General features: G+C 23.2%; 1 protein-coding gene across 1 annotated transcript; it reads left to right on the forward strand.

The window, feature by feature from the left end:
• Nucleotides 1–3,141: 3,141 nt before the first annotated feature.
• On the forward strand, nt 3,142–25,437 carry LOC129611733 (sodium-independent sulfate anion transporter). Its single transcript, XM_055525024.1, has 8 exons — nt 3,142–3,552; nt 22,315–22,455; nt 22,548–22,798; nt 22,876–23,665; nt 23,739–23,846; nt 23,910–24,104; nt 24,175–24,320; nt 24,392–25,437. Exons 2-8 carry the CDS (start codon nt 22,362–22,364, stop codon nt 25,070–25,072), a joined length of 2,265 nt encoding a protein of 754 aa, XP_055380999.1. The 5' UTR covers nt 3,142–3,552; nt 22,315–22,361; the 3' UTR covers nt 25,073–25,437.
• The last annotated feature ends 197 nt before the right edge of the window (nt 25,438–25,634 follow it).

Below are 25,634 nucleotides of genomic sequence, written 5' to 3' on the forward strand. Positions count from 1 at the left end.
TTTACATATAGTTTATTCAAATATTTTTATTTTAGTTACAATTTTATTTTAAACCTAATGACATTAAAAATATTGAAGTACTTATACTAATCAAGAAATCAATTTTGATTATTACATCAATATTATTCAGATTTCGAAATTATTTATTAAAGTGTTAATATAAATTTTGTTAGAGCATTTTGTTATATTTATTTTAACGAGTTCATCGTCATAATGTTGCACTGAAATGTTTATGAAACAAACATGCACTAAAATAAGATCAAGATGAAAGTGTATAAATAAAATTTTTTGATTTTTTTATTGTACTTTTATTGATCTTTGATGACAAAATGTTTTTGGTGAAGAATTATTTGACATTGAATTTTTAATAAGATTATTATTAATTTAAAGACACCCTTGGGTTAAAAGTACAAAAATATTGACATTTTCATTGTTTATATAAGTATGTACAGATGTACCGATTAACGGGCGTATTTTTCATAGTTTTATGGGACGTGAAAAATACCTTTTTTAAAACATAAAAGAACTCTAGAATATTTCTTAAAAATTTAATATAAATTTGTTTTTCTAACACAAATTCCCTAAGTTAATTAAAAGAGGAAATATTTAACCTGGCGGAACACAGGATTAATTTTCGGATAAATTACAAAATATGTATAATACAAAATATATCTCAGTAAATCAACCACAAATAAAAAATCAAAAACAATTTTTTTTTTGGATCTTATACCCCAACAATTTGACGTCAGTGTTTATTACAAAGCACTTCATAGAAAAATAAATACAGCTTCATTTTTGTAATTTCATACTTTCTATGATTAAAAATACTGTTATACTGCACAACAGTTTTATTTCAACCACAAAATCAACATCCTTTTTTATTATATATAGTTTTTTTTCATTCAGTTAAAATATTTCTCTAATTATGAATTTGTTTATTTAAATAGATAAATTTTTGACAAATATTTAATTTTGCGTAAAAGTAAAAGGAAAAATACCAAAATTCGCTGTTATTAACATTAAAAATATATGAAAAGAAAACGATTAGTACATCTGTGAGTAAATATATGTAGGTACATATTTTATATACCCACTGAGTTGAACCAAATTTGATGAACCAAATATATTTGTATTTAATTTGTAATAGAATAAAGTTTTATAATTGAAATTGAAAAATTTAAAACAATTAATCCAAACAGAAACAATAAGAGTCACATGAGTTTTGCATAAATTTTATAATAATGTTTACATTACATAATATTTATTTATATTAGAACTTATTATAGTTCTGATTTTGATTTAAGGGTTTGAGCATTATTTAAATATTTTTGAGTTCCATAATGTAGCTATAAGATTTTAAATTCAATTCACAGAAAACTCTCTTCAGTCGGAACATTTTTAGGCTGAACCGAATTCAAAAGCTAGATTACTACAATATGACACTCAAAGTTTATATTTAGGAAACATTATAGTTTATAATTAATATTAGTATGTACTTTATAATTAAGTAATGCATGCATGTCAAATATTTTGTATAATACGAATATCAAAACGAATAACAGACATAAGAGTATTATATTAAATTCACATTTTAAGTTCTTATATACATAAAATGTATTTATGTAATAATATCGAAAATTAAATATTATTTCGCTTAATAACAGCAAAAATTATTAATTCGAAAAATTCACGTTCAAGGAGAATCTAATAATAATTATTTGAAAAATATAAAAAATTTGAATTATAAAAAAGTAAGTATGTGCAATAAAAATTAATTAATATAACGGAAATGTTATATAGAAAAACCTTCGCAAAAAAATTTCTAAATGATGCAAAACACCCACGTACAATGCCAGGATTTTCTCATTAAATGGAACTTTTAAAATTGTTATCATACAAAAAAAAAATTTCCTCATTTTGTCACATCCCTGCGTCTTCTTATTTACTTTGAAATTATATAATTTAATTATAATTTTTTTCAACAATAAAACAAAAAAATTTTAATTTATAAGTGTTTTCTCTTTTTTTTTTTTAAATTTATCACGATCCAAATCTTCAAATATTATTTTTTATCTCATAAAAAGAAAATAAAATGAAAACAATATTACGCTTTTGTCAACAATGTTGTTGTTAATAAATATTAAAATGTTGCTATAAACCAAAGTACCTAAATATAAATTTATTGCTAATCAAATAACAACAATAAATAATAAACAAAATGTACGAATTTTACATTTTGTATGAGGAAGTCAAAAAGCTTTATTGCGAAATACGGGTTTGATTTTTGCTAATTTGATTTTCGTTTTTTGTTTTCTTTTTTGACATATTTACATAAATTTCAATTTTATTGTCAAAATTTTTATTAATTTCAATTTTATTAATATTTTTTATTTATTGCTAATTTTGTCATTATAGCTGTTGATAATGCGAAATTTTTCATTTGTTTGTTTAAAGAACAACATTTTATTTAATTTTAATTCATTCTTGTTATTCATTTAATAAAATTGTGTGTATTTTATAAATTCTTAATTAATTTATTTAAACTCAACATACAAATGTATGTAGGCATGTATATTGTAAATATGTATGTACATGCAACTCTCTGTATTTTAATCACATTTAAAATTTTTAGTTCAAAAACAAAAACAATGAAAAAAAAGCGAAAGCTTTCACTTTAACCAGGTGTGATATGTGTGTGTGAATTATTTTTACAACCGTTATCATTAATACGCTAGTTATCATTATCAAGTATGGACCTTCTCATTATTTTTTCTTATTCTTGCTGTTTATACTATACGACATTTACTATTATGTGTGTATACATATGTATATAGTACAATATTCTTCATTGATCTTGAATAAATAAATAAATGGATCGTAAAGAGTTTAAGCTTTTTCTCATATACACACTTATTTAAAATGCAAGTTAACTATACATATATAAAAATTTAGTACTTATCTAGTTGACTGACTGACTGACTAACTTATTAAAAGCTAAATTAAATAAAGTTAGTTAATTCTTTGTTTACTTTTATTTTTTTTTTAACTTGTTATTTATAGTATAAGAAAAGCTTACTATAATAAATACAAGCGACCTTTGAAGAAAATTATTTAAATAAATGTGCTCGTCTTAGGTGAAACTTTAACAGTTGACATTTGAAAATCAATTCGGTACGAAGCAATACTTAATTTATAAAATATCATTTTTTTTTTGATGAAAGTGAAGAAAAAACTAAAATAATAAAAAGTATTAAAAGTGTAATTTTTAAAAACAAAATCGGAGTAACTATTTTGTACATCGTACATGAATTTATAATATACAGTAAAGGACTTTGTAGTGAGGAGTTCTCGGAAAGTTTTCAAAATTATCAAATTTAAAGCGAATAAATGGAAAATTAACAATTATAAAAAAAATACAAATACAAAACAATAATTTTATTCAACAAATGTAAAGTGAATTAAAAATAAAAAAAGAGGTGCAATTTGTGGATTAGAAAAATTTTGAAAATTAAAAATTTTAAACAAAATTATCGGAAGCTCTAATTCAAATAAGTAAGATTTTTTTTTATATATATAGATAAGATAATTAAGTAATAAGATGCACAACTAAGAAGTTTTTAAAATCACTAACCGCGCGAATTTTCATAAAATTTCAATTACTTAATTATATTCTTATTGAAATCATAATTTTTAATTAAAATATTTTTAAATTGCATAATTGAAATTCGAATATTGTATAGTGATTGCCATTTTATTCGTGCATAATTATTTTAATTTCAATTTGAATTGTTGTCTATGAAAATAAAAGCGTTCGTCTCTATAAAATTGTTTGTAGTTTATTGGAATCAAGGTAGTTAATAAATAGAACCAAAATTTAGAGGTTTAGAAATCAACAAAATTAAGTTATTTTTTCATCAGAATTGTTCTTTAAATTGTAGACTTAAACTTTTAAATTGTGGAGTATAAAATAAAATTTATCTCGCAATTACGTCTTGGTATTATTTCTGACCAAGTAAGGTTTTTTATTTCAAAATTTCCATAAAATTAAAAGTGTGCTCATTATTATATTAAAAAATTATTAGTCTCGTTAAAAGTATTTAAAATATTTATTGAATTTTAATGCTTCATCTGTTGAAAAAATAAATATCTGGTGAATCACAGAATTTTATTAAGAATCACAAATGTTTTAAAATTTCTTTGTACTAAATTTGAGCATAAAAAATTAATTATGAATTTTCTTTGAATTAGTTTTGTTTTTTTTCAAAGTGAAGACAATTAGATTAAACAATAATTGATGTGACTGCGGTTGATTTACATAATTTTTTTTTATTTTATTTATTAATCTAGCAAAAATATTGTTCTTGAATTTTAGATTTTAATTGCATTAAAATAAAAAAAAAATGGAATATTTTTTAATTTCCCATAATTTAATTTATTAGAACCTATTTAATTATCTTTAAGACTGTTCAAGTCAAATCTATTCAAAATAATTTAAGAAATAAACTTAATACAATTATAATAGAAAAATGCATTAAATTTTTTCATTGTAGAATTTTAAAGATTTTGTTTTAATCATTAGATACTTTTACTTTTACTGCATAATATTACCCAAGAATAAAAAATGAAATTGTTTTTCTATAAAGTTATGAATGAAATGACTTGCACTATGCCATACTGCAAAAATTTTGTTTTGTTTATTGGAAAAATTAAATCTTAACAATTATTATTTGAAATTAATTTAAAGTTTCTGAATTAAAAATTATAAAATAGACAAAATAAAAATTTATTAGATTAATTTAAGACTAATAACCCTCGATTTCTATTAGAAAAATTCTAAAATGTCTTATGCAATAAAAATAAATTTTATAAAATGAAATTCAAATTAGAAATTAAAGCAATATTCAACATTTTTTGAATTTTATTAAATGTAATCGTATGGGATAGAAAAAAACATTAGAAATTGAATTCCAAAACAAATGAATTTCCAATTGAGGTACTTTAACTTTTACATTTTCCATAAAATATTTGATTTTTTTTATTTTAGGTATTAGTTTATAATTTGTATTTTAGGGATTTATAAATATAGGTATATATATTGTATTATATTTAATTAATTCAAAGATTGACTCGCCTTACTTCAATTACCTATTCATTAATTAAATTTTTCCCGAAATTGAACTTGTTTTTCATTAATTTAATATTCTTCTTTAAACTCATTGCAACTATAGAGTTCTAATGTTAAATTTGGTTTTTTTTGCATTCGGAGTTTCACCATTTTAAATAAGATGCATTCGTAAATCATTCGAGTTATGGAAATTCCATTCGATATTTTCTTTCACAGAAATTTGTTCTTCCTCATTATTATTAAAAAAGTGAAATCTGATTTGAAAAATTAAACAATTTGAAAAAAAGAAAATTTAAGAAAATTTAAAAAAACAATTTTCGTGATTTTTGAGAACCGCTTCTACAATTTCTAATTAGACAATAATTTATTGTTGCTTAATAAAAAAGTTAAGCTTTATTAAATTTGCTTAATGAGAATCGATCTGTTTAATTAAATCTTTTAGAAAATAACTATAAAACTTTTTAATTATCGAATTTGCATTGCTTAAATTTTATTATTTAAATTAACATCAAATTTTCAACAATAATTATTATTAAAATTTAATTGTTCATATAAGTTTAAATGTTGAATAGCCAGTGAGTTTATAATATTAAAATTATAAATATTTATTATTGACATTGCACGTGTTGTAAATAAAAAAAAAAAAACAATTTTTTAAGTATTTAGTTGTAACTATTATTAAAATTATAAAAGTTTGGAAATAAAAAATTACTTGCACATCTACTTGTTGTTTAAAGAAAATGTTTTTAAAAAATTCCTAATTAATTTTGTACAAAGTGATCACATGCAATAATTGAAATATAAAATAACAATATTGATGTTAAATGATCATAAAATTTTGAAAATATCAATTAAACAAGTAGAAAATTTTTACAATTTTATTCTCCGGCTCCTTTCTTCAATTTGTTTAATTTATTTGTCTATTAGGCCCAACATTGTAATGCAAAAAATTTCAAAATTAGACGCAAGTTCGCAATCATCCAATTAATAATTCCATATGCATAAAAATTTTGAAGTGCCATCGATGATCGTCAGGGCTTATGTTTTTCAAAGCAATAATTAAAATCCGACTAATTGATCTCAAGTGTTTTATTATTGGTAATATTTACCTACCTAAAATTATCTTATTGTGATTATGTTGAACAACTTAAAAAATATTAATTTATCACGAAATCTCATTTTTAATAATTTTTTTTGCAAAGGAAATTTAATCAATATAAATTATTCGACACACTTATTAAAGTGATATAAGAGATAAAATTATTAATTTGAAATTATAAGAAAAAAATCATATTAATCATAAAATTTGAAAGTACGTAATGATTTTAGCATTAAAAAAATATTTGCTGAGTTAGACCTAAAGAAACGTTGCTGTAGACATACATTAGAAATTAACTTTGTACATGCTCAGATTTAGAGTTTTGTGCCAACTTTCAAATATTTTATATACTTGCATAGTTCATGCAATTACATTGAATAATTACTTAATATTTTCTATGTCAATCAACAATAATTTAATCTTCCACAAAAACAGTTTAGTTAAATTAATCGAAATAAAATCAGTTTACGATATTCGATACTTTATTTAATCCATATTATGACGTTGCCAATTATGATTATAAAAACGCTGCACAGCGCACTCTGGAAACTAAATCGTAACTTTTAGTATAAATACATTGACTTTTGTACAAACATTCATATAATCATCATGCACGATTTTAATTATTAGGTATGGGATATGCTTAAATTTTATTGTCAGATTTTTCTATTTAAGAATTATAGTTGTTTTAGTTTAAATTTATGAGTTCCGGTACATTGAATATTCAATAAATCAATTAAGCAATTTTTAGAATTAATAATAATGAAATATTGATTGGGATTATCGTATAGAAATTCATAGAATATAAATTATAATATCAGTGTTATCCGGTTCTTGTATAAGTTTTATTGATTATGCAGGTTAATGTAGCATAGATAATGTAAGTGCGCCAGTTTTACAAAAGTTTTAAATTTTTATAAAACATTTTAAAAATGCAAGTGTTTTTATTAAATTTACTTTTGGAGGGGATATTTCAAGAATATTAAATTCAAGAGATTAAGCAAGTAATAAACAAAGTTTAATGCCCAATTCCGACAGGCTACTTTGTATGTTACGATCATACTCGGCATAAATGCATAATGTATTTCTCATACAATTTTTTTAATCTACCTCTGGATCTGTATAATCACCATTTTGGTTGTCTATTTATTGCTTGTTTAGAAATCAAACACCATTAATTAATCAAACAGTTTTTTTCCATCCATTCAAACTCATGGGCCCTTTATTGCTAAATCAAACTCTCACCGACTTCAAATCAAACAAAATCAATTAATCCCATTTGATTGTGCAAAATTTTACTTTAATGAAATAAGGTTGCTCCTAAAGCACGTGTCGAGTACATTTAAGAACCTTCTCAAATTAAATTTTATTGCATTATCTCTTACTAAAGTAAAAAACTTTAAATACAACTAAATAAAATTAAATGCCATACCAAAAGATCGCGCATCCTTCGTTTAGATCATAACTACAATACGTATGTATCGACAACTTTATATAGCGACGTTATAAGGCGGCACTTCAATAATACTCATTTTGTAAGCCAACTTGTAGGAATCATGTCTCATATCAGTCACATTTTTATTTCGATATTTCATAAATAATAAATTTAATTATATGTGATAAGTGATAAAATTATTACAAAATATCACGAAAAAGTAGTAATTATTTTCTACTACTTTTCATAAGTTTATATGGTTATTTATATGAATATATACTGTATGTATAAGTATTTAAGTACAGTAATTATTACCATTATTGTTCTACAGGTAATCCAACTTAATATACTGATTGAATTTTTGTTTTAAAGTTTTTAATGAATTCATAATTAATTTGAGTGTTAACGTATGTTAACTTTTACATAATAAATCTAATGTCACTCATTAGATTTATTTAATTATGTAGTGTATTGTTAAAAACTGTAATTTGTAAATTAAACAACATTTTTAGATTTTAAAGGAAAATCTTCAGTACAAAGTTATTTTAAGTACAACTAAGCTTAAAAAACTATCAAGTTAGAAATGAACAAGTAACACTATCTAAAATGAGCCACTGTAAAATAATTCTTGGGTATAGTAGCTTACTAAAAAAACAAAACAAAATTAATCACATAGTTCATTGCATTAAAATTGTAAAAGACAAAACCATAGCGGTTTCGGTAAATAGGAAAGACTTACAATTAATAAACATAAGTAAATTGAGGTCCACTGGAAATTACAGACATGCCTATTATCTGCTTGTTCCTCTACAGCGTCTCGGTTCCGGGAGCGAATCCTTATTATCACTTTCTTTGGTTCAGCTAAAAACAGACACAATGAGTCTCTTTTCGAATTCCACTTTTAACAAGAGCTAAAGCATCTTTTATCTCTTGTTCGGAAAAATTAGGTACTTTCAATTAGGTACAAATTAGGTATTATAAATTAAAATAAGAATAATAAAATTTCAAAAGAAATTTGTATATGTACTTTTTTGTAAATTACTCAATTTATTTTTTAATAATTGAAATAAATTTAAGTGAGCTAGCTTTTAATCAATTGAAAATTAACTGTTAATTTAATTTTTATGCAAATTTATTATTAAATTTATTGTGAAATACCGAGCTGAAAATTGATTATCAAATATCTGCACAATTAAAAATATATTTGATATTTTATTTATTGTCAATGAAAATTGTCGCTTTATTACAAATAAATTATTCACCTTCCACAAGAAAAAAACCCAGAATGGCTATAAATTCTAGGTATAATTTAAAACCTACAAATGATTAAAATTTTAATAAAGCTAAAATATTCTAAGAAAACAAAACTATTTATAATCATGCGAATGCAATCATAAAAATAATTTTAAAAATTTATTGCTCAAATAAATAAAAATATAAAATAATTTTACAGAATTAAATTCCAAAAATATAAAACAATAAAACTTGCTTATATAAAGTTAGTGACCTTACGTCAAAACTACAAAGTATTTGTAAGTAGATAAGTATATTACAGTTTACTGCTCACGAGACTGTACATATGTATATGAAAGTGAATGCGGGGATTTACCCTTAGAAATATAAAAGTGTAGAAAAACGTGTACATTATGTAAAATTTCTCTGTTAGATTTTTCTATAAAAGTAAATAATAAATATTTTTGTATTTTGAACCAGTTCTGATATTGACGATTAATTTAATTAAAATCTTAAATTTATACAATATCATTTTAAATGGAGAAAAGTGTAAACAATATTTATGTAGGCAATTGACATTTGTGTATGCATGAATACATTTTTAATTGTCATTTCGTATAAATATTTATTTTTAACATAATAACAATGAATTTTAGAATTATATCACGTTTAAAGTAATGTGAATATTGTGATGACTTAAAGGAGTCGATTAAATACGCATTACATACACTTCGTATATGTATCCAATTCTACTACTGTATGTGAATTAAGGGTCTTCAATAAAGCTGTCAAATTTGAAAGTAAGATTGTTATAATTAAAAAAATATAAGCAAAATTTTAATGCTTGCATAATTTTTAAATACGATTCTAGGATTTATTCATTTTTTTAATATTCATGTAAATTTACTTAAATATTATTATAATTGAAAATAATTAGCATGCATGTTTTAAATGTCAAACTAAATTCAATTACAATTTAAGTAAAATATATGTAGGCTGACACCTCTAATTCACATTTATTCACACATGTACGGGCACCTATATAGCTTAAAGCCATACTCTACATGCAAACGTGATAATATTCTGATTTTGTTACAATAAAAACTCGTAAATATTAAAAGTGTAATGAAAACTTGCACTTTACGTTTTTTTTTGCCAAAAACTTAAAAAAATAAAGAAATTACGACCATTTTTTATTCATAACACCGTAATTAACTAGTTTTGTTTTTTCTTTATTTTTGTTTTAATTTTTTTTTAACAAAAATTGTACATGATAAAATGTTAAATCATAATTAAAAAAGATTATTTTGTATTTACACTTATGATTTATACACAAAAAACGAAAAAATGCAAGTTCGAGGTTCTTTACAAATTAAAAACAATATAAGAACTTTTTAAGTGCAATACGAAGTGAAATTATAAAAATTTAATAATTCCAAGTCAGTGTTTAATATTACATAATAATTTTAAAAAACATTTTGGAATTTAATCATATACAAGTTCGTAATAATTATTTTATTAAGAACTTGTATATGATGAAAACTCTTTTGTTTAAAATTGTGCATTGTGCAAAACGTAATTACGTTCTATAAAGGAAATTAATTGAATTTATTGAATATTTTGAACTTTATTAATCAAAATGAATAATTTAGAAAATCCAATTAATTTACTATTGAAATCATAAAGATTGTATAAAGTAATTTTAAATAATTAAGACACTGAATCATTAGTGTTAGTTGCAATAAATTTCCATTCCATAATTGCGAAAACATTTTTATGTAAAATTTTTGCCAATATCACTCGCGCTGTCGTAAAGTTATCAGACTCCTATCCGTCCGGTGAAATTTGCACAAACTGGGCAAATCAAACTTCCCTTTGTATAGGTTCTGCAGGGACGATGAGAAGACGGCCATACATATTCTGTGTAACTGTTCATTTCTTAGAATTTATAATTTATCAAAATGAATTTTTGCCGGGGAAGGGAATTTCAACAAAATATTTTGTTTCTATAATTTTAAGTTTTCCTAGAATATTATTATAAAATAGATAAAGAAATTCTTAACCTTTCACCTTACATTCATTTTCATATTGAAATAATGTCATTTAATTGTTATGTATTATGTGTGTATTGAGATTTATTGAACTGAAATCGCGTAAATATTTGTTATTTTTGTGCGTTTTTTTTCAATTTCAACATTAATTTAAGTTATAATTCTAAAATTGATAAAAATTTTCGCAAATTTACTGTCCTAAATATATAACAGTACGATACATAGTGCTGGCGAACCGATGGCTAGCGTGTCAGTGAATAATAAATGCCGTACAAGAAGTTTAATAATTCAATCCTTTACAAAATTTTAATATTTGTCATTTACTTTTCAAGCGAGTTCATTAGCGCTATATTAAATACTACGGTTAACACTTAAAAAACAAATGAACAAAATTGAATTTAGTGCGAAAGAAGGTTCGCCATTACTGGTTTTCAGGTCATCAACTTTAATTTTCATAATATAATAGAAATAACAAAAACGATCAAAAGTCAATTTTAATATAGGTTATACAGAAAGCTATTAAGTACTTCAAGTACTTATTTGAGTAGATTCCTGGGTAATTCATTTAGAAGAGTAAGAATAATAATTTCAAATTCGATAAGAATTGTACAATTGAAATCAAAAATTTAAAATATGTGGAAAATTCAAATTAGATTCTAAGAAAATTTAAGTGTGAAATTCTGAAATAAAAATCAAAATTATGTCTGGGATACAAAAAAAACTCAATGATCTGATAGTAAATTTAAAATCTATGTAAAAAATATAGTAATTTTAATTGGGTAATAAATTTGGTACAAAAATTACTTTAACACTGAATTTATCTCTTAATATTATTTTTGCTTTATTTTATATGATATGTATGTATGTATAAGCAATAAAATTGTAAAAATTGAGTTTCTGCTACAAAAACAAAATTAACCACAAATTAATTTTAAATTGCATTTTATTTTAATAATATTTATTGTGGTCTCATTGCCAATTAGTTTAAGGATTTATTTTTATTCATTCATTAATTTATTAAAAATAATTCTTTTCTGATATTCATGTGTTTGTTAATGTATATGTATTGTCTGTATATGTATACTGCAATTTAACTGCAAACTATTAAAGTGTTAAATAGTGTTAAACTTGCAATTTCATTACATAAATTGTGGCTTTATTTTGAAAAAAATTTTCTTTCTTAAACATGAAATTTAATTACAGGAAGAATTTAAAAAAAATTATGAATATTATTTTTGTTTATATATTATATAAAATAAATTGTGCATAATTAAAAAATTTTCTAAAAAATCAACATTAGAATTAAAAAAATATTAATTGCAATAAGGTAGTAATTACACGAAAATGTAACTGCAGGCGTTGATAATTAATTACAAAATTGGGAAATAAACCAAGACTTGTTTCTTTACGATAGATTCTAGCTAGTATGAGTGAAAGTTAACAAGAATTTTGTACATATTGCTAGACATGTACATATATACAAACTAGTGATATACATAATCCATTTGGCATTTAGAAGTGTCATTAAATTGCTTTATATAAGTAAGCGAAATTACTTTCTCATGGTAATTGTTTTTAAATTATAAATTAATTAACAAAATAAATTTCAAAAATTTCAAAAATTTTCAACAAATTTGCTCATACATGCCATGCCATACATACAAGTACGTAAGTAACATGATTTCAATTTGAAAATTTAAAACTTTAATTAATTAAGAAAAATATTTCCTTTTTAGAAATTCTTAGCTTTAAAATAGTTTTCATATAATGCAGGCTTTGTACACAACTTTAAGAGTAGTTAATGCAAAATAAATGACGTAGAATTGTTCCGAAAATATTGCATAGCTTTAGGTTTTTGGGTTAACAGTTTTTAGCATTGATTTTGATTTTTGTTTTTCTATCTGAGATTTTCTTGTTAAAGGTCACTTTGATTTTTCAAGTATATTTTGTGCGTCAATGGGTTTTTAAATGTGATTTAAAATTATTCAATTTTCTTGTTAACTCTAAATTGGTTTTTTTTTGTGCTAAGACTTGAGTATGACGCGAGCATTTTCTTCATTTTAGTAATTTTTTTCTTCTAATATGTATTTTGGGTAACGATAATTTTACATGAATAATGCAAAACATAAAGTGTCATATTTAAAACTAGATTCTTGTTTAATATAAAAATAAAATATTTAACAAGAATCTAGTAAAATCAAATAAAATATTGACCACAATATTATGCAAATTTATGAATTATTATTTCTTTATTATTAATGACTAAATTTAATAATTTTTAATAAAATTTCAAAATCAAAGTTTTATTGAAATTTTTAATTTTTTAATAAGAATTCTTAAGTGCGGTACCTAATATGTTAATGTTGAAATTTCAACTGAAATTGCAGTTTAATCAATAATAAGTTTAAATAAAGATATATGAAAAAATGTTTTGATTCCATAGAGGGTATGAAAACCACAATTTACGAATTAATCTTGCTGGTTGTGTGTGTGTTCTTACGATTTATAATTTATTCAATTATTTATTGTTTTTCCAACTAGTTTCTGGATGGATTTTGGGTCATATACACGATTCCAGAGATTATATACTAGTCATTGTTGCGTAAATAAGAATTTCGATTTTTATTCTTAGATACTTCGCAAAATACAAGGTAATTTGGTAAAGAGTATAATATTATATATCACTGTTTAAAGAACCAAAAATGGCTAAAATTTTTTTTTAAAAATAATTGTCTAATTTCAACGGCTCCCGAGATATAGGAATCTCGGCAACCCTCTTTTTGGCTTATAACTTCTCTTCCGAAAAAGATATTAACAGTTCGAAGAGCTAGTAAAGTATATGTCAAGATTTTAAAGGCCAAAATAAAATGAGAACTGATTTTCAGTGCTGTAATTATCAAATAATTATTTTTGATCACATAAGCATTTCGAAGGCAGTTGACATTTTCGCAGTTGACAAGAACCGTTATTTTTGTAAAAAATATTAAGATAATTTTTTAGATTCGAATTATTATTACAAAAAAAAATAATAATGACTGTGAGTTCATGTCTAAAGCAAATTGAAAAATTTGAAATCACGTGATTATTCTGTTAATAATAATAAATAACTGTTTAGAAGTAGTATAAAAATCAACTTTACATATAAGAATCACAAGAATTACCATATATAAAATGAGGGTTTTTCCGGTCGCGTTTTTGCATCTCAAAAGTACAGTTACACAATTTAAATTTATTAATAAAAAATTTTAACATTAAATGTGATTTCTTCGAATAAATTTGTTTAATGTAAAAATTATAAATTTGCAATTATATAAAAAAAAATAAATAAATGACTAAAACATGTGCCACACTCATTAAAAAATTTAACAAATATTTTTTACTTTTTAATAAAATTCGTCATTTTTCCAATATTGAGACAACAAAATTTTCGTACTAAAAATTTTTATATTCATTTTTTACTCAAATCTTTAATAATCATTTTGTATAACAATTATTTGTTTGGTAAAATTAATTCGATTATAATTTACAAAATGTTTGCAATATTTTTCGTAATTTATTTAGTTAACTTTTTAAATTAAGCATTTATACATTTTTAATTAATATAACAATAATGTATAAAACAATTAATTACAATTTTAAAGCATGTTAAACTAAAGATTTATAGCATACAGCTAGTTGGGACTTTTCACAAGGAAAGTTTTCAAATTTATTTATTGTAAGTTCAAAAATGAAGTTTAATATAAAAACATTTATTTGTCAGGTTTATTAATTATTTATTCATCTATATATGTATATGTTTGAATGTATGTTTTCATTCACGATATTCCAATTTCTTCGCTCTTTACAATGTCATATGTAAATTTTTATAATTATAAATAGCTAAATACATTGTTTTAATTCTAATAATTTAATAAGTTTAAATTGAAAAATTCATTTTGAATTTGCCTACAGTTAATCTTACTGCCTTATACTTGTTAGTGCAATGTCACTTGTTAGATTATTCTTAAAATTTTATTATACACAAAATAATAAAAATCTATTTAACATTTAGGACAAATTGATTTTATTAATTTGAAATAAAAATATAATAAATTTTAACCCTATTATTTAAGACAAATTTTAATTATAAAATTTATAACAATAAGACAAAATTTTTCTATTATGTGCGCGATTATTTAAAAAAAAAGTCACGTTTATTTTAAATGCAAAATAAATAAATAATAAAACTTGAATGTGAAATCACTTGAGTTTTATTTTATCTCGAAAAAAATTTAGATTTACTTAGGTTATACATTAAAAATGTTTATACTTTTTAAACGATTTTCATTTCCTCTAGTAAAATTTATTATAAAATGAAAGATCTCTAGAGTCTAGAGGTGGATAAAATTATAATTTTTCTCAAATTTTTATTCAGAATTTCAGTCTTTTATCTATGATTTAATTTTATATTTTGTATTCTAAATTAAAAATAAGATTTGTATGTAAAAATAAGAATGATAGCAGAAAATAGTTGAATACTGAAATGCAATATAATTGAAAAAATAACAACTAAAAATATTTAATCTTCCCAAAAACGTGCATTGTGACATTTCGTATTGAATGCAACGAGTGAGTTTAATTTTGAATGTTTTTATTTTTGACACCTTATATGTGATTTTTTACAGCTGTCAACGTCAAATGTGACTAATTTTGTTTAGTCGTTTTATATATGAAAATATTTATTGTATCTACTTAGTATATATATACATATATGATTATTTCTAGCTTGAAAAACTGAATTTTTTACAAGTTTTCCTGATCACTTATGTCAGTTAGACATAATTTAGTTAATTTTTATAATTTTTCTCTTGATATTGCTCTTTCTTATTTTTCTCTTGGTATCGCATTAAGACATAATTTAACAAACGAAATTAGAAAAAGATTTTGAAACATGCTAGTCGTACAGATATTCTTTTCTGATCTGATGTTTGGCAAATTTTCCTGTTTCTTGCTTCCCACTGTGCTCTAAGTACAATAATCACTTAATTGTTATTATATTATTAAAATTACATTATACGCATAAAACGGGCTTAAATTGAACTAGTTCTTTCTTAAAAATAATACTTAAAGATTAAGAAATTTTATTTTATGTATGCCGTGCATTATGTCCTCTTACTTTATGAATAACATTTACATATTTCGTCTAATTAAAAATGCAGTTGAAATAGAATGCATTCACTCAATATTTTAAACTCTACATTCATTAATCTACATAGTAAAGGTAATTTTGTTTACGAAAATAAAAATATAAAAAGATTATTTTTAAGATTTTTAAACATAAATAAAAAATTTCATATAATTTTTTTTTTAAACAAAAAATTTCTTGTATTAAAATTCATAACAAGTTGTAAAAGGTTCTTATTTATTTATAAATATACAAATGTAGATTTTATTATTTATTTAACGCTCATTTAAAACAATTTTATTGAAACAAAAACTAATAAACTGGTTAAAATGGTGCAATTAAGGATTTATTTGCGAACACTTTGTTTTTTTTTAATTGTATTTTTAATAAATACCTAGCACATAATTAAAAAATTCAGTTTTTATGGTATTTAGGTTCAAAATCATAAAATGCTTTAATAAATAAATTATTTTTTTTTATTTTCTTATTTAAACTATGATAAAATATTGAAAATTTTTAAATTTAAAACGAAATGAACTTTTAAGTAGTGTGAAAAAAGAAATTCTTTTGTTTTTTTGTTTTCTGAAATTTTTATAATTTTCTTATACTTTTTAAGGAATTCCTTTTTCTTTTCACTTTAAATATATGACAAAAAAACAAAACAATCAAGCTTAAATTGCATAAGATGAACATCCAGCCTTGAACTTATTATAATGGTATGTCTTTATTGTAACAAGTCTGTATGTATTATGGAAGAATTGCCATAAAAATATTTTAGAAATAAGAAACTTGATGAAAATAATTTAAGCTTTCAATTGAGGTTTGAATAGTTTGGCAATTGGATTGAATGCGATATTGGTATTAAAGTAAAAAGAAATTTTGTGAGTACGATCACACTTATGTATTAGATTTCAGTAATGAAAGTTTTGATATTCAAACCATTTTTGGACGTGTTTCTGAATTATTGCACATTTTAAAGATGTTGTTTTACCATTCCTGTACAATTTATAAAGATTTTAAAATGGCACGTTTCAAAAATTCTTATTTGGTATAAAAGCAATTTAGTATGATGATATGGTATGATTACTTCAGTTTGCAATCACCTTTAAAAACCATTTCTATTTATATATGCATCTACACAAGTACTTCCGTTTCCCATTTAATTTTAGATTTCATTACAAATTTGCAAAAAAAAGCCAAATTAACTTTTTCGTATCTTCTTTATTACAAAAAATAATTTATTATATTCGTTTAATATTGTATAAAATGATTATAATTTTCCATTTATAAATTATAATTTTCTATAATATTATTAAAAATTAAAATAAGGATGCTAAATTAAAAATTCAACATTTTGACATATTGAATTGTCATATCAGCATCGTTATAGAGTGACAACCGTTTATAATTTTAATAGACATACACATACACATATACATATTATAAATGTCCATATTATATAATCGAATTTAGATATAGAACATATTATGAAGTGTATGTAATTGCATGTAGATTTAACAAGAGTTAAAAATTTATGCAAAAGTCCAACTTATATAGCGAATTCATGAATCGATTAAATATATTGGATAAAATATCAATACCTATGTTATAACATCTTATTAAAATTTAATATATTATAAATTATACGATAATAATTATGTAAGAATTACTGTCTTGTTAATTTGATTTCAATATGACGTTTAAATTAAAGTGTAATGTGATATTTATACCCAGGTAGACTTTTTAATAAATTCAAATTTTTTTGTTTTTAAATTTTATTTTAAAAGTCAAAGATTTCTGGACTTAGAGCACATAGAATTGTTTGATTTTTATAATAATCAGAGATTTTATATTCAAATTAGAATTTAAATAAATTATTTTATAAGATTATTATATACTTAAAGGTAAGGCCTCAACTTCCGTCCGATTAAAAACGTATTCTTCGTTTTAATAATTTTATCTTCAGCCTAAGCAAAAATCACAAAATTACACTCATATCCATTCTTAAGAGAATGCTAATTTATATGTCTTATAAAAAGATCATTTTTATATTTTTGTTCAATAGTGTTGTCTTCCGGTAACAAAAATTGCAAGGAGTTACCAATATTTCCTGCAGTTGACGTAAACTGAAAAGAGTTATCAGTATTCCTTATATACAGTATTTCTTATAACAAAATTATTTAAAATGGAATTTTTTCGTTATGAAAAATGGAATGAATTATATTGTGTGTGAAAAGTCTATCTGGGTAGCAAAATTTAATTTGTTGTAATAATTTTATATAATATTTAAGTAAGTACAATATGTACATGTGTTTAACTGTGTAGTAAACATTTTGTTTATTATTATTTATTTTTTGTTTAAAAAACTTGAAATTTTATTATAGCTGACAACCCAAGTAGACTTTCGAATAATTGCAAAAATTTTGCATTTGTGAATTTGGAAATTTTAATAATATTTGATAATCCGATAGTTTCAAAATTCGAAAGCGGTATTTCAATCGTAATTTGTAAATTCGGTCCTAAATCAAAGTTCGAAAAATTGCAAAAAATTTTACTCGCAATTTGTTAAGAATGTATTAAAAGTGGTATAAGATAAAATTTAATATTAGAACTCTTAAGCCCTAATTAATCAACAATTTTCGTTCTTCAGCCTCTAAATCTAAATTATATAAAGAATTATAATAGCAATTAAAAAAATCAGTATAGATTTTATTCATATAGAATTTTACATCGATTCGAATTGTTTTGTCGGAATCCTATAAGGATTTAATAATAATTGCGGGTAATTTTGTTTTTACAGCTGCTCAATATTGAAATAAGCGCTATGAAGATCTTTTTAAATCAGTTAAGCTTTAATTTAATTTAGTAATTTTCCGCTTACCAGCATTTTTAAATATTTCCATAGTTATTATACAAAGTACTTTATTGTTTGCTACTTATAAATTATGAAAAAAACGATTGCAACAATAAACTTAAACAATAAATCAAATAGTTATTAACATATGTAGTAATAATTATAATGGGAATGTTAAACTGATTTCAATTAATATTTTATAAGAAAATTAATGTACAAAGAGCTTTGAACGTGTTTATTTAATTTAAAGAATTCCAATAAAGAATTTTTTTATGGTAGGTAGGTGTTGTTTGTATTATAGCCATTAAATTGATAATAAGTATACATATATTCTTATTATAGACATACAGAACTTTGACTCAGTGGAGAATGTATATAAGTATACAGTTAAACCTTTCTAGACAAAAAATAATTGCAACGTAATTCGTTATATTATAAAATATTTCGAATTGACATACAAGTATTTTAATAGCTTCATAAGTAATTTCGTAATTGAATAGGATTTTGAATTTAATATAACGAGTGATTTTCTGTATATGACATGATTTGTTTTTCCGTTGTGAACGTCAATTCAGTTTACTTTGCCATTTAACCATCATAAGGAAAAGCTGCCAAAAGAGCAGTGTTTCCAATATTTAGTGAAGAATTAACTTTAGGTATAACTTCATGGAGTTGCCGTTTGACTACCGGAATCATAAAATTTAAACCATGTACAGCAACATAAATTATATGCAAATTCGCAATTTTTTAAATTTAAAAACTAAATGCTTAAAAAATCACCCATTATGTAAGAATTTATTTACTACGTAAACCTAAAACTGAACTTTAAAACTTTGGAAAAAAAATTTTAAAACTTGTTTGAAAAATATTTTAGCAATTTGTTTGTATAATCAATTCACTTGGAGAAATTAGAAAAAAAAAATAGTAAAATTCTTTTGAAGGCTACATTAAATATTTTTATTGGTGACAATTGCATCATAACTTTAAAATATTTTAAGCTATGAATTCGATTAAAATTGAAAAGAAATTTGAGTACATACCTTGAATTAAATTTGTTTGCATTCTTAGTTTAAAAGTAAAATTTTCATAATCTTACTAAAATCCGAAACTAAAATCAGAAGTTTACTATTTGTATTATTTCTTTAGAGTTTTGTGAGTTTCTACTTCATTATAAGGGTACCTGTGTACTCTTTGAATGTATATATTCAATTCTGTGTAATTATAATAAATACTCTTTAGTAAATATTTATATTATTGTAATTGAATGACATGAAACACAATATGAAAAATCAAATCCAGAAATTATTTAAGAAAATAACATAAATATGCAAGCCAATAAAATTATAAAACAGAAGGAACTAAAAAGATAAACAAGAAATTTGGAAGCCTTTATCTGCAATATAACACTTTTATTTTTCAATCTCCCATAAAATTTCGAATTTTAAACGATTAAAAATATATTTGTAAGGTCATACCGCGAAATCCAAATACTTAAACACTGATTCATATAACAATAACAATGAAAATAATAATAATATAGGAATTTCATATAATTATAGTGTTAAGACAGTTACGAGCTGATAATAAATAAAATATTATCAGCATAACATTATAGTAAATTAAATGCCAATTTAAGTAGACAGTTCACATACACACATGCTTATATTATTATATATGTAGGTGCATTGTTTATCTGTAATTAATAATTGCAAAAAATATAATTCAAAAATAACTTTATAGTTAAACAAAAAGATATTGATAAAGGGTATAGCAACAGACTGGAAAAAAATCGTTAAGATCACTTGTAATCATAAATTGTTTTCCTTAATAAATTTCTGAGGTTAATTGATAAAACCCTTATAGGGGGTTAGTTCAACATTTTTGGAAGTAAATATTATAAAAATGTTAATTTTTTTTTTGTTATTGAAAATTTTAATAATTTGGAGAATAATTAAAAAATAAAATTATTTGCAACTATAATTATGAAATTCTGATAGGTTAATTTAATATATATAATTAATTATTTAAGGTCAAAAAAACCTTTCTAACCTTATTTTTTATTACAAACTTCCTCTTTTGAAAATTTCCGAAAGTTATAGATTTTGCTAAAATTTCATTTTTTAATAGTTTCAACATGTGCAGAAATTGCTAAAAAACTCTATAAACAATTCCCGTTATCGTGATTAATAAGATCACTCATTCATAATAACAATACTGTCATCAAACAATAATACAATACAGCTACCTAATCATACATTAAAATTAAGCACAGCAATTTGTTTGATAAAAAAGTTTGATCGAACTTAGCATTCTGCTTAACGAGTAAAGTAATAAGTAATAAAATATTTGTCTACTTTCGGGCGATTCAATTTATTATTGTATTTCAGAATAGTCAAAGGTGTTAAGAACTTGAAATTTTTTTTTTTGAGAAATATTTTGTCATTTTCTAAGTTAATAGATCTAGATAGTTAATGTGTATTAAGCTTACTAGGTACTTTTATTGTTCTTTTCATTAGCAATTAATTTGATTACTTGAAATTTTTTTGTGATTTCTTCAATATCATGCCACTATAATTGGAAAAATGTTATTAAATTAATTTGAATAATAAAATTTACTAATTAATAGAATTAAACAAAATAATTTAAAATGCAATTAAGAATTGACAAAGATTATTTGAATAAATAAATGTGCAATTCATAATTATTAAATTTCACGAATCACGAATAATATATCTGTGTATGTATGTATTTATTCTGGATTTGTTAATTTTTTATTCCAAATTTTATTCAATTCGTTTCGCTTTTTCCCATAGCCCATAAACTTTTGAAAACATTTTTCTGATTTAATAAAATGAGCACGAAATGCCATATTTTATTTCATTCTTAATTTAAATTAACTTATAATTTCAATTTTATAATTTTAATTGAAAATTACTTAATTCAAGCAACTCACATATAAAAATAAGATTTAATAGACATATTCAATGTATGTACGTCATAGAAATTTTAAACTTCTTTAGCATACTAAATGAAATAATGACGACGTCACTTGCCTTACTTAACACTGTTATAAATAATTTCACTAGAAAATCTGAGCACAACTAATTTAAATTTTACAAGCTCAGTAAATTTACATTGAAATTGCTCTCATTTAGTAAAACAAATGTTTAAATAGAGGCTATTAATAAAGAATTATTACTTGTAAGATTTAAAGTAACCCTTTTCAACTCAATACGAGTATTAATTTTTTTTAAAAAAATTTGATGACTAACTCAAATTTATTTATTTAACACTATTTTTTTTTCAAATTGAAAGCATAAAATTTATAATTATTTTTTAATTTATTGTTTTAGTAAGCCAAATTAAAAGTCAAGCGAGAAGGAAATTAAAAAAAAAGAAAATGCGTCATACTAGAAATCACCGTCATTCAAGAACTGAGATTTCAATTGAAGTTCCAGCGCAGTGTCAATTTAAAGGATCAAATGCTTTTGAAGGTAAAAATAAATTATGATAATTAAATTATTTTTTATATTTTGTTGAAGACCGTCGAAAAATGTAATGTTTATATTTCTTTTTATAATTACAGTTACAAAAGATTTAGACAACGAAAAAATGACTGCTTTGGATCACTTGAAGTTATTCAAAAAATTTACTGAAGATAAAGCTAAAAATATTTTTCGAAAAAAGATGCTTTATAAACGTTTACCAATTTTAACATGGTTACCAAAGTATACAAAAGAAGATGCTATTGGTGATTTAGTTGCTGGATTCACTGTAGGTTTAACAGTAATACCACAAGCTTTAGCTTACAGTGGTATTGCAGGACTACCTCCAAATGTAAGAGAAATAATATTAAAATTTTTCAACATGGAATTTAATTTTTTTATTAAAATTTTTTTTTAATAATTTTACAGTATGGTCTTTATGGCTCATTTCTTGGTTGTTTCATATATATTTTTCTCGGATCTAGTAAAGATGTACCAATGGGACCAACAGCAATCGCTTCATTATTAACATTTCAAACAGCAAAAGGTGTATGGCAAAGAGCTGTTTTATTAAGCTTCTTAACTGGTATTATTGAGTTACTGATGGGATTATTTAATTTGGGATTTTTGATAGACTTTGTGTCAGGACCTGTAAGCTCCGGTTTTACTTCAGCGGTTTCGTTAATTATTTTAACGTCACAAGTTAAAGATATTTTAGGAGTTAGGTCCTCAGGTACAACATTCGTTCAAGCATGGATTTCCATTATAGAAGATATACATAATATTCGACTATGGGATACGGCATTAGGATTAGCATGCATTGCGATTCTACTGTTAATGAGACAAATGGTTAATTTAAAATTGGGGGATGAAAAGAAACAAAATTTATTTGTGAAAATTTTAAATAAATTTGTATGGTTATTGGCAACTGCAAGGAATGCTGTATTGGTTATTACATTTGGTGCAATTGGTGCTTATTTATATTCTATCGGTGATAGATCATTGAAAATGATTGGTTATGTACCAGCTGGTTTACCAACATTTCAATTACCACCATTTTCTATTCCTGGAGATGTAATTTCAAGAAATCAAACCGAAGGTGAACATGCAGAATTAAAAGGTGAATCATTTACCGAAATGGTTTCAAATATGGGTTCAGGTTTAATTGTTGTGCCATTGATTGCGTTATTAGAAAATATTGCGACCTGCAAAGCTTTTTGTAAGTTAATTCAAAAATATTTTATTTTAAAGTCAAAATAACTTTTACTATTTTTTGAAAAAAAAAAAAATAGCACATGGAAAACCTGTTGACGCTACTCAAGAATTGATTGCTATTGGTACAGCAAATATTGCGAACTCTTTTGCCCAAGGATATCCTGGATCAGGCGCTTTAGCTCGAGGTAAATTTTATATATATTACATAAGTTGCAGAATATTTTTATAACAATTCATCACTTTAATAGGCGCAGTAAATAATGCCAGTGGTGTTAGAACTCAATTGGGTAATCTGTATACAGGAACCATTGTTATTTTAGCCTTGCTATATTTGACACCATATTTCTATTATATTCCAAAAGCAACCTTAGCCGCCATCATTATTGCCGCTGTTATTTTTACAGTCGAATACAGAGTTATTAAACCAATGTGGAGAAGTAAAAGTAAGCATAGAACTACCTCCATTAGAAACAATTTACTTCATAACAGATTAATTTTTGTCTTTTAATATAGGAACCGATTTAATTCCTGGACTTTCAACATTTATTGCATGCCTTGTCTTGCCACTTGAACTAGGAATTTTAGTTGGAATTGGTATTAACGTTGTATTCATTCTTTATCATGCTGCTAGACCAAAACTACGATTAGAATTCATGGTGGTAAGTCAAAAATTGATTATTAACTAAGATTTTAAAATTTTACTTACAATTCTTCTTTTATTTTTTTTAAGACCGACAATGGGCATAAATATTTAGTTTTGACTCCAGATCGTTGTATTATATTTCCTTCAGTTGAATTTGTTAGAAATGAAATCAATAAACAAGGTTTAAAATCAACTTTACCTGTCGTCATTGATTGCTCACATATTTATGGGGCCGATTTTACAGCAGCTAAAGTAATAAGCACTCTTGTTGATGATTTTGGTAGTCGAAAACAAAAGATTTTCTTTTATAATTTAAAACCACATGTGTCATCAGTATTTGAAGGTGCTAAAATTGATTTGAAAATATTTTACAATTTCGATGAATTAGAAAATGCTATAGCTGAAATGCCTGAAGATAGTGATAGTTTAGAGAAAGTATCAATTCCAGATAGAATTTCTGAAGAAAATGAGTTTGAAGATAATAAATCAAATAAATCAGATAAACCAAAACAAGTACTTAATTTACCTAAATTCCCAAGCACAGGTGAAATCTCTGAAATCAAAAATTCACCTAGAAATTCTCCAGGTGTTCACCGTTCTGCAAATATAGATAAAGTTATTTCTTCGAACGTACAACCATCAAGTGCAAATAATAGTCAACCTAGTTCTCCAAAATCTGAATTAAATAGAAAAATACGGGAACTATATAAAAAGATTGACCCAGAGGCACCCACAAATAGCTCAAACTTAAACAATGATACAAAATAGATAAATTTAGTGAAAATATTTTAATTTTCTAATTTTATATTAATGTTTGATAATTGTAATTTTTATATTATTTAGATAGACATTAATTTTTAGTTAATAAGATGTAAAAATAAGAAAATCGTTATATCATAACCTTAAGAAAAAAATATCTTAGAGAAACCGTGATCAATTATTGAATCTTAAAATTTATGTTCGTGCACTTTATGTACGAGCTGATTATGTTTTCACATACTACATATTATTAGAATTTCTAATCATGTACTAACCTTTAAGTTACTTAATTAATTTATTTAATGTATAGTTTTATATACACAGTATTAATTTCTTTTTCTTTTGTTATAATTTAAATATGTATGTAAGACCAATGAATTTATTTATAAAATAAAATATGAATAAATATATTTTAATTATTAATAAATTTTTGAGTATTCTTTGTAATCAGAAAATTTGGTGCGAATAGTTAACTTTTGAGTCAATAATTTTAAAATTTTATTTTAAATTAATGTCTTTATTAAAATATCACAATCGGTTAATAATAAACTGAAGAACACTTGTACATTTT

Source organism: Condylostylus longicornis, unplaced genomic scaffold (genome assembly GCF_029603195.1).
Source record: "Condylostylus longicornis isolate FDR11 unplaced genomic scaffold, ASM2960319v2 ptg000055l, whole genome shotgun sequence".
Taxonomy (NCBI): Eukaryota; Metazoa; Arthropoda; class Insecta; order Diptera; family Dolichopodidae; genus Condylostylus; species Condylostylus longicornis.

Coding starts and splice junctions, on each gene's coding strand:
- LOC129611733 (XM_055525024.1), top strand. CDS start 22,362: ATGCGTCATACTAGAAATCACCGTCATTCAAGAACTGAGATTTCAATT. Junction 23,847..23,909: donor ATCAGGCGCTTTAGCTCGAG/GTAAATTTTATA, acceptor TCACTTTAATAG/GCGCAGTAAATAATGCCAGT. Junction 24,105..24,174: donor ACCAATGTGGAGAAGTAAAA/GTAAGCATAGAA, acceptor CTTTTAATATAG/GAACCGATTTAATTCCTGGA.